This window comes from Nilaparvata lugens, chromosome 8 (assembly GCF_014356525.2).
Source record: "Nilaparvata lugens isolate BPH chromosome 8, ASM1435652v1, whole genome shotgun sequence".
NCBI lineage: Eukaryota > Metazoa > Arthropoda > Insecta > Hemiptera > Delphacidae > Nilaparvata > Nilaparvata lugens.
Window position 1 is genome coordinate 42295179 of NC_052511.1, and position 18090 is coordinate 42313268.

General features: G+C 34.0%; 2 protein-coding genes across 2 annotated transcripts in view; one reads left to right on the forward strand and one right to left on the reverse strand.

Annotated features, from left to right (window-relative positions):
• LOC111043931 (protein AAR2 homolog) overlaps positions 1 to 18090 on the reverse strand; it is a 22116-nt gene continuing 4026 nt past the window's right edge. Inside the window, exons 3-5 of the mRNA XM_022328973.2 lie at positions 5356 to 5475; positions 1885 to 2185; positions 1 to 537 (exon numbers count right to left, since the gene is read on the reverse strand). Of these exons, the coding sequence (XP_022184665.2) occupies positions 132 to 537; positions 1885 to 2185; positions 5356 to 5475 (827 nt within the window). The 3' untranslated portion in view covers positions 1 to 131. The remainder of the gene's footprint in view (positions 538 to 1884; positions 2186 to 5355; positions 5476 to 18090) is intronic.
• On the forward strand, positions 4696 to 14160 carry LOC111043930 (probable ubiquitin-conjugating enzyme E2 7). Its single transcript, XM_022328972.2, has 3 exons — positions 4696 to 4791; positions 6935 to 7162; positions 10012 to 14160. Exons 2-3 carry the CDS (start codon positions 6945 to 6947, stop codon positions 10298 to 10300), a joined length of 507 nt encoding a protein of 168 aa, XP_022184664.1. The 5' UTR covers positions 4696 to 4791; positions 6935 to 6944; the 3' UTR covers positions 10301 to 14160.

Consider the following 18090-nt stretch of genomic DNA (forward strand, 5'->3'; position numbering starts at 1 on the left):
CGACCAATAACTTATCTTGAGAGTTACAGTATTATATCTACATTAGTCTACATTATTAGACTCACTCTGTATAATGACTGAATTTAAATTTAAATTTTGACCTTCGACGTTCCATGAAAGCAGAAAGTGCCTTACAGAGTGACAACCACGGGGGCATCCTCGTCATCCTCACAGTCCAACCCCCCAAAGTCCCACTGGAACTTCTGCGTCAAGCGTCCCCGGAAGCGCTCAGCCTTGCTCTGCAGACGTCCGTCGATCTTGTCCGAGGAGTTGATCGTCCGAAACAGGTCCTTGAGACTGCGGTACACGACGTTGTTGGAGGCGACAATGTCGACGAGGAAATCCTCAGGCACCTCGTCGAGTTGTGCTTCAAGTGCCTCGAGGAAGCGTGCGTAGAGCGTGTGTCGCCTCTCGACGGCTGCCTCGCACGAACACAGCAGCGAGACCAGCTGTCGCCACTGTTCGAACGACTCGAGGCTCCAGCCGATCACGAAGCACACGAACGAGAACTGCAGTTCGCCTATCAAGTCTTCTGGCCTGCAACAGTTCAGTTTCTAATTTAGGAATACTGCAGTGATAGTTTTATGTAGGAAATTAGTATAAAAAGATGGAATTTTCAATTATAAAAATAAAATTACTTTTTATAGTCTTGTGTGTGAGTAATGAGATGTTATTAAACTTGAATTTTAAAAAACACTTTTGAAGTGAAAATACACTTACTTTTGTAGTGACGATCGTTTCGACCTGTTGTTGGTCATCAACAAGTTTAATTTTAACAGTGAAAAAGTATGGATATACAACAGAGAGATGTTATTATTTATTAATTATTCAATGATACACAAAATACAAATCATTAAAATGATTGGGGAAGGACCAACAGGCTCAGTCCAAAACGGTTCCTTCCCCGAATTTTGATCTATACACTAAATCCAAAAAGTAGATTATGTTTCATTCACTTTTGAATTTGAGTCCAATTTTCAGTGCAAAGACTTGAAAAACAAGAATTTTTTTAGGCTAATAATTTAGACCTATATCATCACATAAGACTACCAAACCAACCAAGGTGTCATAGTGTTAATATTACCGAGAGTTGAATGAGGTGGGTGATAATGAGATATGATGGACCTACAATTTTAGGTGGGTTCCAAACCACCGGGAAGCGATTTTAAACTCATTAATCATATTCAGAGGAGTTGGCTCAAGCGGTCATCCATCCAACGGGAGTAGCAGGCACTTGACCCTTAACTTATCTAAGCGATAGCTTAGAGCACCACTGAGTCAAACTGATCCCCAAGATAAATTATTACAAGAACATCAATATTGCATCCTTTCTTCCTCACATGTTATATCAACAGAGGAATCGGCTCCACAAGCAGTTTGTTTCCAGTTGTCACTATTCAACAGTTTTTGGTGAAAACCAAAAGTACAGAAACTCTTAGATAGCATACTTTTTTCTATTTATTTCAACACGACATGCAGTCAAATATTTAAGTAAATAATCAAAAACTTTTACTTACTGACTGTAGTACTTTCGACCGTCTCGCGATCATTTTCAACAGTGGTGAAAATGATCGCGAGACGATCAAAAGTACCTACTTCAGTCAGTAAGTAAAAGTTTTGATTATTTACTTAAATATTGGACTGCATGTCGTGTGAAATACATAGAAAAAAGTGTGTTAATACATCGCAGCTCGGAATGGATCAAGAAACCATCACTCTTAGATAGCCTTTGGGAGAATTTTCGTCCATTCATTTGAGTAGAATCATCAATAGCTTATTTATTGCAATGTGCCCTGTTCAAACTAATTCTAGTACCACCATTTTGTGAGTAGTCTGAGTATAACTTTTTTACAATTCTTTGAGTACAATGAAAAGTGAACTTACTTGTTGCAATGCGCCCTGATCATGCCGTCAAGTGTGTAGGTCTTGTCCATAGAGTGGCGCGTGATCTCAGCCGGCGAGGCACCTTCGGGATGACTGCGGTCCGGAAACCGCGAGTAGCGAAAGGCCGTTCCGGGTGTCGCCTGCAGATGCGGCAACAGCTGTTCCTCCCGCTCCTCCTGTGTCGTGTAGCGGCTCAGCGACCGCCGCTGCTTCGGCCGCGCGTCGCCAGGGTCGCTGGCGGTCAACTCCAGCGCCGAACGCAGTTTGCCGCATTTCGGCGTCAGCCGCGATACTACTTCGTCTGAAAGTAATGTTTACAAATTTAGAACTTGGAGGAATGAGAATTTAGAGTTTTGGATTTGGGGATGTAAGAAATTGAGAGATAGCCTAAAACAATTTAGAAAAGAATACAATAAAAGTGAGAATGGAACTTGTCTCTAAAACAATACTATAGAAATTAGTATAAAGTATTTGTTCTATTTACGATTAGCAAATAAATTATTTGTAATGATTTGTTTGTACCCAGTTTATAGAAAGGAAATTATTGACAACATTCACAGTGCCAGTTACTGTTGATCAAATTAAAATTTAGAATTTGGAAAGGGTGGAAGCATGTTGCAAGTGGTACAATAACCCCTGAAAGTGAAAGTTTGATAACAGAGTGTATCCAAAAATCGATTACTGGGCTTGAACCAACAATCCAAAGTCACCAAATCGTCAAATAGTTCCTGAAACGTTACATCAGATATGGAGAATTTTGTCATTTTCAGGCCAAATTTGTGTAGTGACACAAACCTCTGGTTTTGCTGGGAACGCCAGCTTATGTTGAGTAGAATATATTTATTCCATGTTTATGTTTAATTCAAGTGTTTTTCTTTTGAATGTTATGGCATGAATAAATAATTTGATTTGAATTCTGAATATCCACTTGAACGTTTCTCTAGTTATGCCTAAGATATCAGTCACTTATTGTACAACGAGTCGACATTATGAGATTGTGAAATGACAAATTCGTCAACTATATCTTTCGTTTGGAATTTTTTTTGACCATTAGATGTTATTGCAGGGGCAGCTACTAATACTGTGCTCAAGGGTCGAGGAGCATTCGCCACTTCAATAAGAACAGGAATTGCTTTTCACTCAGAATATTTCATCTTGATTATTAAAAATAATTGAAATTTGAAACATATCAAAACTATACACCAAAATAATCGTTCAATTGAGTGCCGGTTAGCATCACCCATTTTACGCGTATTTCACCCCATGTAGAGATGATTTTTCAAAACTGCCTTCACTTGGGTTATTTTCTTCTACACATTTCAAGTGACGGATCTTTGAAAACAAAGCTGGACACTTCTTCAGCACATTCATAATGATTATTTGGAACTTATTTCATCGATCTTTCCTTGGTTAATGAACAAAATATGTTACTAAAGAACGAGTTTGGTATACGTGCAGTACGTGAATGCTGAATTCAATTCTGTATACTAGGAGATTATTATCACAATTTAGAAGATATAGTGCCGGCTGCACAAAAGCCGGTTAAATTTTAACCGTGATTAATTCCACGAGAACCAATCAGAGAAGGTGTTTTTGAAAAGACGGCTGCTTCTCTGAATGGCTCTTTTGGAATCAATCACGTTTAAAATTCAACCAGCTTTTGTGAAACCAGCCCATAGTATTTAATAAGGAAAATTAAATTTTTATGTATGTTGAATAACCTTTACAGTGACATAGCGTGGTATGAGGCCTACTTCATAGGTACTACACAGTAATATAGCGAGGTAAAGTATTCCCTTTGGGAGTCGATTTTATTGTCACTGGGATCCCTCAGAGATCATTTTTAGCAAATGAATGTGAAGGCTATAAGGCCTACTATGTCTAATGAAATAAACTATGTCAATGTACCTACTCATATATTTATGTAATTTTCTATCTCTGAAATTAAGAGACCAGAAAATGTTTATTTTCAAACGTTTTACTGTTTGTTTCTGAATTAATATCAATTGAGTACCTACCTATATAAAAAACCTGGTAAACATATATTTATTTTTAATCTAAAAATATATATTTAAAGATCTTAAATTATAATGATTGTATTTGAGCAAAATTATTCATTTCTGAAATAGAAAAAAATAACTCAATAGATGGAAATTGAATGAGATAATATTGATTAAATATAGTACCGTACTAAAATACACAATAGTGGATAATAAGGTACGGGATTTCAAACTACCCGCCAAAACAGGTTCAAGGCTAACTATATGACCTTTTTCATTTATTCAAAATAAATTGGATAATGTTTAGTAATTTTTAGCAAAAAAAAGAATCATTGAATTGATATTATTTTTAAATGTTGTTTGTGAATTTTATCATCATTTCTTTTCCTTTGTTCAGTGGCTCCCAAACATTTATGTCTTTCGCATCTGTTCGGTACAGAAATAGAACATCCCGACATCCGTCGCGTCCGTGCGTGTGCGTGAGTGCAAGGAAGCAAGCTAGAGATGGGAAGTTCGGATCACTTTACTGATTCGGGTCAGTCGTTCACGTTCACTGCCGCGACCCGTTCAAAAAGACCCGTTCAATTGAACGGTTAATTTTCTATAGCTTTCCTATAAACAAGCAAAAAAAAAAAAAAAAAAAAAAAAGGTTCACCACAGTTGATGTGTAAAGATGGTAAAAACAGGGGTTTACCCCAGTTGATGAACGGGTCAAATGAACGGGTTTTTTGAATAAATGTGATCCGGATCACTCGTTCACCTTAATGACCCGTTCAATTCGAACGGGTCATGACCGAACGACACATCTCTAAAGCAAGCAAGGAAGCTCTCGTTTCGACATTCGACAGTTGTTAACCTAAGTTTGTGTCGCTGTACAAGTGAGATATTATTGAATTAAGTTATTAAAGTAAGTAATTTTTTTAAATTAAATGTTTTAAAATGATAATTTATAACTTAGAATATAAATTAAAAGTCAACATGAACCAGTTACTCATAGGATAGTGTAATAACCAAAAACGAACGGTCATCGAAAACCGATTACGTTATTGATGTAATAAATTCATATAAAATTCGATGAAATATTTATGGTATTATGTCTGAAACTAATCTAAGTTTGATATAATTCATAATAATTTGAAATATAACAACTAATTACTTTTAAATTGTAATAAACAATCTTTCTAGTTTACGGTATGGAACACCGAGTAGTAACAGAACTCAAAATTTTAACCTCTACCAATTCTATTTTATAATGCGGCTTTTGCTAAAGTTTATAGAAAATGATGTATTCTATTTACTTGATTAATTTAAAAAAAGAACAAGTTTTACAATCTCATCTTTTTTGATAAATTAGGCTATTATTTCAGTGTAATTTAAACTGTCTTAAAATCAGTTTATTAACATAACATTTATTCATTTCAGATTTAAAATGAACAGAATACGTGGAAACTCAATAATTAAAGTCACTTACCTTTCAATTCATTTGTTAGCTTTGTCCACCTCTTATAAACATCGTAAGGATAAACCCCTAGAAATTTATCCAATTCCTTCAAGTTGTATTTGAATCTTGCGACTTCCTCATCAGAAACAACTGAAAATTGCATTATATTAAATGAATTGTTTTATTAGTAAGATATTATGTGTCAAAAAAATATGTGTCGAAAATATGTTTCTAAAATTAAAAAGTTGTAAGCTTAATTAAGTGTTAGGCCTACTACTAAGGACATTTCAATTCATAAACATTACAGTTTACAGTACACATAAGTTGATTGATCGAGTTTGAGTGAATAATTTAGTAATTTATACTAATCTATAAAATTCAATTATGCCTACATAACCAAAACAGTCTCCTTTTTATATAAATTACAAGCACTATTCAGTAAAAAATATAAATGTAGGATTGAAAGAGAGAGAAATATTTGAATTGCATATTCAACAGCTGACATATATATATATAAACCGCTACTTACTTTATTCAGAGTAAATAATTAGAACTGAATTTGAAGAGTTTGAAGTTTGAGTACGGTATATTAACTTCAAGCTGATTGAAACAAAATAACTTATCATATTTACATCTAAAAATACAATAAATTTTTACGTTAGACATTGAAAATTATATAAAAAGTAAGGTATGTAATAATTAACCTTTATCCTAAAATTTATTTTGTTGCTAAACCTGTGTCATTTCAGTTAGTTTTATTCAGTTTCTAATTCAAATAATTCCTTAGTTATTTACTCTTTAAAACCTCACCCTAAAAATATAGCTATAGTTATTATATTTTAGTTGCAATAACTCAATTTGAATTAAAAATGTATTTCAAGAATCTTTTAAAATACAATATTGGTATTATTATACATGATTGAATAATATTACCTAATTTTTGCCTAGAATTAGTTAGTTCTATTTGAATAAATTATTAAATTATAATTGATTGATAAACAGAAATAAAAATAGACCTATAACCATCCTCGCTAAATTAAACCTGTGTTTACACGAAAGTTATTGACAAAATGTTTATTTTTCCGTCCTTATTAATTCTATTAGATTAAACGGAACATGACAAACACATATTCATCATGTGTATGATAAGTTATGTTTAATCTAATAGAATCTATAAGGACGGAGAAATACACATTTTGTTAATAACTTTAGAATCTTGATGCTAAATTTCAAGTTAATCAGTTCAGTACATAGTTCAGATGTGGTGATGATGCGTCTAACATGTTTTTCCTAACCTTTGCATGAATAAACAAATTTATTTATATATCGTGTAGATATAGGTTTATTAATACCATCTGCTTCATCCATTACCCACAATTGTGGGATCGATGGAGTTAAAAAATCAATACACGTACAAAACACATTCCACAAAAACTATAACAGTTCAGATGGCAGTGATCCAGTGCTCGCGCTCTCAGTAAAAATTCAAATTATCACCCATAAATTCATTTACACTGTAATATGGCTATCTAAAAAATAAATAATTATTGTTGATTTATTTTTATAATATAGAACACATTTATTAATATAGTGATTGGTGATTTTGCAGAGCACTATTAATGTCAGAATTCCAGTCGGCTTTACTACTACGAAAACAACTGACTGAACTGAAGAAATGTCCAGTGGACGGGTTCTCGGCGGGTCTCATAGATGACAGCGACGTGTACCGATGGGAGGTGATGGTGATTGGGCCGCCCGACACACCCTATGAGGGCGGCTTCTTCAAGGCTCACCTCATCTTCCCCAAGGAGTATCCTCTGCGGCCACCCACTATGAAGTACGTTTCTAAATATTTTTATATGTAATTCTAGTTAAATCCCCATAGTACGAGTAAAAGTGAGACGTTTCAAGTAAGACAGGGAGTATGCCTTGCGGCAACCCACCATAGATGTTTGTACGTTTCAACCCCAATAGTTGCACCCCTATTGTTGTTATTATTATTAATGTGCTGATCTCTCTAGTGCTTCTGAGAGGTCAACTTCACACACTCCAAGCAAGAGGCCAGATATTTAACTAGAGGGCGAGACAACATTGACCTTCCCTACTCTAGATTGGCTAAGCTGCATACTTGCTATCCAATGCGCGCATTAAAAATTTACAATAGACTTCCACTGCATGTGCGGGAGCTGGAGGCGAGAGTGTTCAAGAAAGTGCTCCGAGAGAAGCTAATTAACCTCCCTCTCTATTCTTTGAGTGAGGAGGAGATTGTATGTTTTGTTAGTCTCTTCGATCGGCCATCTTGAGATTAGTGTAAATTATATTTGAAATTTTGTGTTTTTATTAAACGACAATGTCTATCCGGTATATACATTGGTCACAGACAGAAGAAAAATTGAATTAATACCTTCTGCTTCATCCGTTAACCATATTTGTGGGATCGATGTCGTCATAGAATTCGATTTCAATATACATAATAACACAACAACTATTCAAATGGCAGATACAACAGTGACCACTTTTAAACAAAAGTTCATATTATCACTCATAAATTCGTTTACATTATTATGCCTTATCACAAAGCAGCTCCCTGACGGCCCTCTTGAAGGTGGTTAGATTTTTTTGCTGAGTGTGATGCCCACATGAGCTCTAGGCTTGTGCGTGGGTGGATGATAATAAGAAATTAACGATATAAAGTCAGCATCTGATCAACATGAATTATTTGCCATCCTTGCATATCGTTAGACAAAGCAGATAGCTCTATCCTTTTCTACCTCCCCAGCTAAAGGGTTGTGTAGCAGAGAGGACTTAGAGGCCTAACTCCACACTTGATAAAGGCAATTATTCAAATCAAATTAAGCTCCCTACGGTTGCCACATCGTTTGTTGACTATGAAAAAAAGAAAGGGATCTACCAAAATATTTCATCTTAATTTGGTGATTTATTATTGAAGCATGAGAAATATTTTTTCATTGAATAAAATATATTTGAGATAGAGGTGATCATTATTAACAATAATACGCTATTAATATTACATTGGATATACCGGAATAACCTGAATCACACCTATCTACAAGAGAAGGCGGTGGTAACAGAGAATCATTAACCCTGTAATCCTATCATCTCCACAAATTCTATAGTTTAAATTCTTCTATAGTGAAAATCTTAGCTTGCTTTGATCAAATTTACCGCAGGCTTATTAAATTTAGTCCATCTAATAGTCTAGGCAGCAATTAAGTTCAATAAGCTCTTTCAAATTCTATATTTGACCGAGCGAAGTGAGGTCTAAGATTCAAGTCGACGGTTTGGCATTTCTCTTAATGTTTATATATTGCGCATTTACGGCGAAACGCGGTAATATATTTTCATGAAATTTGACAGGTATGATCCTTTTCTAATTGCGCGTCGACGTATATACAAGGTTTTTGGAAATTTTGCATTTCAAGGATAATATAAAATGAAAAAGGAGCCTCCTTCATACGCCAATATTAGAGTAAAATCAGACTATAGAATTATACATCATAAATCAGCTGTCAAGTGATTACACAGATGTGTGGAGAAGCTGTATAAGGTCTATAGTTTCAATCATGTATTTGTCGATGAGAATACTGCGTGAAGTCTACTGTTCACAGAACTACTAGTGTATTTATTTTTACTCAATTAACATAATAAAAAAGTTTTGTACAAATAAAGCCTGTACATGCAGGTCCGCTAATTTTATGTATTTTGGTCTAGCCTGATATTCACAGACACGGTCATTAGTGTTGATAAAGTCATTCAATTTGGTAACAGATGAAAATAATACACATTAAAAGACTTATAATTAATATAGAATGTTACTCTTGTATTAGTGAATCCAATCCACTATGTTGCAAATCTGAATGTAGCTTAAAACGAGGCAAAGGTATACAGCAGACTGGTTTTGCTCTTATAACTTTTAACTTTTGAAAGCTTGAGTTTGACAACAATTGACAATGGAATTCGAAGGGAATGTTTGAAATTCAATAATTTTCAACTTTGCATCTTATTTGAGGTTAACATAATTAAAATTATCCATCCTTACACCAAAGGGATGGGGGTGGTTCAAGAGTTGTATTTTTACATTTTTTGCTTAAATTGTATGAAATTTTAGCCGCGATTAAAACTAACCAGAGAAGCCTTCTTTTCAAAAAAGCCTTCACCGATTAGTTCTCCTGGCATTTTATCATGTTTTTAATTTGACAAGCTTTTGTGCAACCGGACCTGTATCTTGGAAACAATGCATATCTGACTTTGCAATTATAGAAAAATTAAGCTTAATGAATTTCCTGCAAGTTTTGTTGAGTCAAGTTATTGATATCTATAATATTAAAAAGGAAGGAATTGGCTTATGCACGTACGAGATAGGAAATTCATGAATGACGCATCATCACTTCTGAACTATTGGACTGATTAACTTGAAATTTTGCTAATAAATTCTTAATTTACCAATTATGGTTATAGGTCTATTTTAAAGTCTTCAAGATTTCAGTGGGTCAATTTTTTAGTTTGTCAAGTTTCTAATTAGACTCCTGCAAAGCATGGGTTACCTGCTAGTCTCTAATAATTTCCAAGACATCAGATTGAAATAGTTTTGCTTCCAATTGTTTTCGTTCTCATGCCTTATAACTCTGATACGACTAATAGTTGTTTTGTGTTTGGTGTTGGCAGATTCGTGTCGGAAATGTGGCACCCGAATATCGACAAGGCGGGCAACGTGTGCATCTCGATCCTGCACGAGCCGGGCGACGACCGGTGGGGCTACGAGTTGGCATCCGAGCGCTGGCTACCCGTGCACACAGTCGAGACCATCCTCGTGTCGGTCATCTCGATGCTGGCCGACCCCAACAGTGACAGCCCCGCCAATGTGGACGCTGCCAAACAGCTGCGCGACGACTACCCCGCCTTCAAGAGCAACGTGGCGCGCTGTGTACGCAAGAGTCAGGACAACTTCGAATAAGGGCCACTTTGTCCGCTACCAACCCTATAAGGAATTTACTGTACCGATATCAATATAAACTGGATGTCCAAATAGTCACACACCAGGGATTTCACACTTTTACTCATTAATTAATCATAAAATCAACAATAATTATTAAATGAAAAAGACTAAGAAATTGTCAAAAAACCACAGATTTATTGATACTTAGGAAGACCGGTTTCGGTTATTACACCATTTTCAATCTCTGAGTTAATCAGTGAGTTTAATACCGGTGTAATAACCGAAACCGGTCTTTCTAAGTATCAATAAATCTGTGTTTTTTGACAATTTCTTAGTCTTTTTCATTTAATATGAATAATTACCACAATATCAACTACACAAAAAGTCTACAATAATTACTTCAACACATCGAAATTAAAAACATTTATACCATAAATACCAAAGTACTCATTAGAAATTAATATTTATAACAATGGAAAAAGAAAATTCAAAAGGTATTTTACAATGATCTTTAAATTTAATATGATTTTGTTCAAGCTATTTACATTTTACAATGATTCAATACACTCAAACGGAAGCCACATTGAACAAATTTCATGAAATATATTGTTAATAATGTGATTGATTAATGAAACTTATGAAAATTTTTATTATGAACTATCTAACTTCCATAATAAAATTTTATGTAATACAGGGTCACTACAACAGATTCATAGGATTTAAAAAAATAATTACCAAAGTACTCATTCGGAATGAATAGTATTTATACCAATGGAAAGAGGAAATTCGAATGGTATTTTACAATAAATACCTTTACATTTTACAATAAATACCTTTGACGGCCCTATTTGATTAGGCAGCCAGGACACTTAGTCAACCAGGCAACCACCATATCACACAGGCAGTAGCTCATTCGTTACTCCAAAAGTTCATGATCAAAAAAATTCATAAGGGATTTGACACTTGGTTTCATTAATCAATCACATTGTTAACAATACAATTCATGAAATTTGTTCAATATGGCTTCCGTTCCGTTTTGAATCATTGTAAAATGTAACTAACTTGAATGCTCATAGTAGATTTTTCTGGAGAATCATTGTTAGGAAGGACTTTTCGGTGTTCTATCACTTTGATTCAACTTCATGTACCTTCACTAATTCATTAAATTGTGTACAAATAATTAATTTGAGGTAAGGCAGAACTGGCTCATCCTCATGCCAAAACTTTCCATTTTCCAATGCATACTAACTTACACAGGCCAAATGAAAATATGGGTTGTCACTTTAGCTTTACAAAATAAATTACATTCAGCTCAGAAAAACATATCTTCAATTTATAATAGTAATTGCGAATGTCTTGAATTAACAAAATCTGAAGAAATAATTATTCAAAAGTCTAAACATTTTTGAATGAAACTAGAAATTTTTGAGCTAAAAAACTCACGCACTATTTACAATAGCCTACCACTTGAGTTGAAACATATTAAATACATTTTGCTCTCTAAATCAGGGTTGTAGTTCAGTATTTAAACAACAAACGTTGACTTTTGCATCATCAAATCTTTACTATCCATAGATTTCAAGCCTAATGGGTTTTACCACTCGTCGCTTTTCAAATATGTTTCGACATAAACAGAAGTAATATTGTGAAATATTTTATTGATGAGATAAAAGTGTAAAATTAAAATCCCTGTGACTTTTCAATGCTGTAGTTGTTGGTTGCTCGACAACAAAGGTGAGCTCAAGTTAGTTGTGCTCCAAGAATTGTAAGAAACAAAACTAGACTGAGAACGACTTTGAGGCCTAGCAACCAATTCTTGTTCCAGATCATGCCACAATCAGATTCTCGTTATTTGTTGCTAAACAACAAAGTCAAACTCAAATAACTGTTTTGTTTCTATGACTCTGAGCTTGACTTGATAACCAATCAGGCTATTCTTGTACTTGGTTGTGGCGCTAGCCCAAGGCCTCAATTCTAGTACTGAGATTGGGTTGGTAGCAACAAAGTTATGTTTTACAAATCGTTTATAAATACGGCCCTCAGATTTGTCTACAGTATGATGAGTGTGGTATGCGTGAAAAATAGACAATTATGTCAACATTTCCTTCATGCAATTTTGTGTTAGTTTTAATTTTTGTTCAGTGTATTTAACATGTGTGGACGGACATATTATAAATGTTTTGTGTCCGATCTCATACAAATGCCCTTACTTGTAAACAAGTTTCATCGTGGCTCAACTTATGTGCGGTACTACACTGTTTGCTCTCTTGTAAAGGATATTTCTCATATTGAGATATGAAATGATGGTGAACCGATTATAGCGCTTTTCGAGATCCACTTGTCTTTATTTATGATAACGGGTGATCCAATAACAGTGAACTATTAATAGATTAAAATGGTGTGTATTACATTTCAACCTCGCGCCACTAAACATCACAAGCTCTTTTCATGAAATGTTTGATTAAACACTGTTATTTCTATTCTGTTTCATTTTTTCCAACCTGTTCTTCAACCTATTCATTAATCGTATTTAGGGCCTGTTCTGGTTTTTATAACTTCCGAATTGAAATACATTGTATACCCTATACGAGTTACATCAATTCGGAAGTTATAAAAATTAAGAGCATAGTGTTCCATTTTCAAGTATTAGAACAATTATTATTTATGTCAGCTGTTGAATTTTACCTACATAAAAAAAATATATAAAATTAACACCCTTATTGGTTCACCTGTTATATAAGCAATAATTATTTAACAAATTTACAGTGGCTTACTATTGTAAATATCATTAGGTATATTGCTATGGACTAATTCATATAGCTTGAAACTTTTCCCCAAATAACTAATATTAGATGAGTGCAGGCGTTCAGTACCTTGAAAAATTCTATATTAATTCATCCAAAAATAATATACGCTTCATTACATTAATATCAGTTTTATTCCTATCTCAAATTTTAGTTTTGTTTTTCCATCGATTTCAATAGAAGATTACTGTTTTAAAACACTAAACTTAGTTACGAATCGATAGTATGTTATTCAATAATGTTGAATCAACATTCAACATGAGAATAATTCAACTTGAAAATAGCCTATAAATATTCCAGGGTTTTCACAATGTTGTAATTTCTCTTGTAAAAAAGAGATTGCAATTAGAAGAGAGATTGAGATTCTTGTTATGTTAAATCATATCAAAGTTTACCCGCTTGTAAAAATATTAGAACTGCCAATTAAACGAAACTACCATACTGTGATTTCTGACTTTCTTTAAGAAAAGTCTGATGTCAGAATACTCTTCAATTAACTTGATTAGTCAGATTTAATCTGTGAGTTTTATACATAAGGACTAACACAAAAGTTACTATTTGATAATTGTCCTCATTTCAAATTTAAATTATGTTGTATTCTATACCTTGTAAATTACTTCATATATTATCAACTGAACGGATACTAATTGAAAGGATAGATCTAGGAAGTAGGAACTGAAATAGGTGAATAACTTGATACTTGTAATTACATTGAATTATTATTTTAGTCGAATTATACTTAACTTATTCTACACTTGTATGTGAGGGAAAATTAATTATAAAATAGCATTAGTTAGTTTTTCATTGTTTGGGGGAATCAAATTGGGGGTAACAATCTACAAGAAAAAAACAACTCATAGGTACTCTTATTATTAGAACGTATTTTTTATACAATCAAATTCAACCCTAATAAGAATAGTGTAAGAATCTCCGTATGTATAAGTGAAACGTCAAAAAACTTCGATTTCTTTATGTTCGCCAAATATGAGATTGGTATGGGCCTACATGAAAAAGGAATCATTTTGTGCTATAACTTGTTATGAACATAATAAAGTTTTTTAGTCCAATTGAAAATGGTTAGTCTTATTTTCTTTTCCTTAATCGAGAAAAAACATCCCCAAATGGTCAATAGATCTTTGATCTTTCCCCTTGCCTGTAGACAGTTTTCCTTGAAAAATTACACTACAGAGATGTAAAAATATCTCCATATCAAGCCTCATATAAATTTAGTTGAGGTGGCTTAAATTATGTAGAACCGACAACATATTTTTTCATTCCACCTTAGTATTTCTTTCGTTTGATTTTGCAGTACCGAGCCTCAATAAGACGAATTTCAAGGTTTAGAGGAAAGAGTCGTGTTTGTAGAAGTTCGACTTGATCACCTTAATAGTCTTGAAGTAGCTTTAAATAAATCTTCTGATAATCTCTGTAGAGTTTAGAAAGAACGATTCGTGGCGCATGCCCAACATCAACCTCTTTAATACGAACTACAGTTTACTGAAGTTAATTTTGCGATGAGTAAATAAAACAATTCGTTTTAAAGTATAGCACTGTACCGACAAAGTAGTTTATGAAAACAGATTACTATTTATTTATTTTATTTCATTTATTTACAATGTAAATGACACTAATGTAATAACATTGGTAGATAAAATAATAAGGTAGTCCTTGTGCTATATTTCTTCCAAATTTATTGGTGACAAAGTCCAAGATAAGGTTAGAATTTTGCGTGTACAATTTTTATGAAATTCTAGTCCAAAATAAACATGATACTATAAATTTTGAATTTAGAAGGCTTGAATTAATAAATTGATTATAAATATTCCACTCAATTATCACTTGCCACGAATTATATTGAGTTATTTAAGAAAATTTGGAACCATTCAAGAAACACAATAATAATCCTGATAAGCGTCTAAATAGTGTTATAAAAACTACGTGTTATGGAGGTCTACCTCTTAGTGAAGACGCAACGTCTTATATTTGTGTAAAGTATTCTATTAAATATTTAGAGATTTTAATAGACCTTGCCATAAACGTTTGAAAATTCGAGTTCATAAAAATGTATTTTTGTTGAATGTTATGATGATGATTTCAAAGGAATATTGAATAATGTTGAATGGGAGGTTCCAGTGTATACAAAGTATGAATAAGCATCTAATATTAATTTTTTTATAATTCTTCAAGGAGTGATCCGTAGGCTAGAAGATAAAGCGCTTGCGTAGCAGCCCAGAGGTCCTGGGTTCAACTTCAGATAGGACCAAAAGTTTTTAGCCAGGCAACTCGCATGTTATTTATCGGATGGACACATTAAATGGTCGGTCCCGGCTGAAGTATAATAGTCTTCAGGCCCATTGACGGCTTTTAACCACTGACGGCTTGACCCACTAACATTAATGTTAAATTCAGACTATGTGGGAACTTCCCGTAAAGAAACCATCAACAAAAGTGAAACGAACATTGAATTTGATTCTTTTATATACTTTGTGTTATATTCGGTGTCAAATTAAAATTTGAAAAAAAATCAGTTCTGAAGAATGTGGACTATAGATTTGTTACAATGGTATGATTTACAAAATGTTTCAAAGATTTATATCTGAAATCTATTATAGTAATTTTTGCTGAGGGTGATGCCCACATGAGCTCTAGGCTTGTGCTTGGATAATGAGGCGGATGATAATGAGAGATAATTTTCTAGTTATATGACAATTATAGTTCAAGTAAATTTATAATGCTAGGAAAGCATCAATCTTTGGGAAGAGAACCTCCAGAGTCCAGAGACGCTCAGGATCTAGAAAATTGTCGTGTTCTATTTAGGGAGCAGAGTTTAAAGTATATTATTCTTTACCCTTATCATCGCTGTTTGGATTGAGCTAAACATAATATTAAGTCTCAGACGGCAGCAGAAGTCTGCAGACGTCACTTATACCATTATTTTGTTAACAGCAGAAGTCTGCGGACGTCACTTAGACCATTATTTGTTAACAGCCGAAAGTCAGCGGACGTCACTTGAAACATTATTTGTTTCTTGTCATTCAACTATAGCAATTATAAGAGGGTCATTTATTTTTGAAACTCCGATCACATATCGTAAGACATAGACAAGTGGTAGGGGGGTGATTTTCACAGAGCTGAATAGTGTGTCTCCCGCCAAGAGTACTAGTTACGTATCGTTATTCATTTTTGCAAGCAAAAGGCAACAGCTTAAATTTACCGAAGAATGATTCAAGTATGCACAGAAAACATGAGTGATGATGTGCGTGAATGGTATCGGAAAATTGAAGACAGCTGATATGATTTCCCTAACTGTTGTGATCCATGACAACTCGACCTCACAGTGCTGTTGCAACCAAACGGCTTCTCTAGCAAATCAAAAGGGATAGTTTCAATTACCCTTCATAAAAACCTGACTCGTCACTTCTAACTTATATATTTTCTCCAAACTCAAGACATGACTTTGAGGGCTGCGCTTCCAAACTAATGAGGAGCTCCAAAAAACGTCATAGCCTACTTCAACTTATTTAGCGGCAGCATTTTATGAAGAGGGTTTTGGTAGGCTGGTCCACTGGTATGACAAATAATCCTGGTATGACAAATAAACTGGTATGACAAATTCCTCAACCTTCACGGCAATTATGTTGAAGAATAATCATAAGTGTAAGTAACCTTTAATTATTATTACTAAACGAAAATCCAAATTAAATGCTGTGATTCACCCCGAAGACTTCTGCTACTGCAAATATTGACAACAGGGTGAACAGCTAGATGGAAATTCGATAAGCGCTAGTATTCAAAAATTATTTTCAGCTCGGGAATCGAACCCAGTACCTACTAACTGCCGGTTGTAGACTGGCTGGCCGCTATGGCTTCGTATAAAATGAGCGCTGCTATCCAGAGATTGTCGTCAGTTTGGTGTAAGGGTAAGCATTCCTGACCGGCAATTAGTAAGTACTGGGTTCGATTCCCGGGCTGAAAATAATTTTTGAATACTAGCGCTTATCGAATTCCCATCTAGCTGTTTACCCTATTGTCAATATTTGCAGTAGCAGAAGTCTTCGGGGTGAATTACAGCATTTAATTTGGATCTATTTTCGTTTAATAATAATAATTAATTCATTAGCATTTGAATAATTGCAATATCTCAGTAATTTCCATCTAAGTAACTTTTAGTGAAAAATTATTCTTTTAAATACTTTATTTATGACCAATCGGAGGTTGAAAAAAAATGACTCTCGTAGATCATAGATCTGAACCATCTATGATCTACGAGAGTCATTTTTTCAACCTCCGATTGGTCATAAATAAAGTATTTAAAAGAATAATCATAAGAATAAGATTGAACTTCAGAGGAATATGGTTCTGGGCATGCGTTCTGTCTCTATCGAAATCTGTTTTTCACTAGTTTTTTTCGACAAGGCAGCCAACCATTTTCTCGTGAATACCGTAGTGGAAGTCAGACCTCAGATGTATTACTCAAACTACTCCACTGCTCTGTTGTATATCCATACTTTTTCACTGTTAAAATTAAACTTGAATATTTTAAAAAACACTTTTGAAGTGGAAATACAGTTATTTTTGTAGTGACGATCGTTTCGACCTGTTGTTGGTCATCATCAGACTGTGGGAATTTACTCAGATGACACGGCTATCTGATGATAGCCTTTTTTATCTAATGATAGCCTTGTCATCTGAGTAAATTCCCACAGTCTGATGATGACTAACAACAGGTCGAAACGATCGTCACTACAAAAGTAAGTGTATTTTCACTTCAAAAGTGTTTTTTAAAATTTAAGTATACTCCACTGCGATCAGTCTTACTCTTCCGCGTTGTTATTTGAAACAACGGTAAACGATTAGTAGCTTGTTTTTTATAGCTTGTAAAATCTGTAACGTAACGTTGCTTCAAACATAAGTTACAATGATCGACCTCGTAAGCAAAATAGTATTATCTCATCGTGCTAAAGGTTCTTCCATTGGAATGATATCTACTTGAGACCTTCTAAC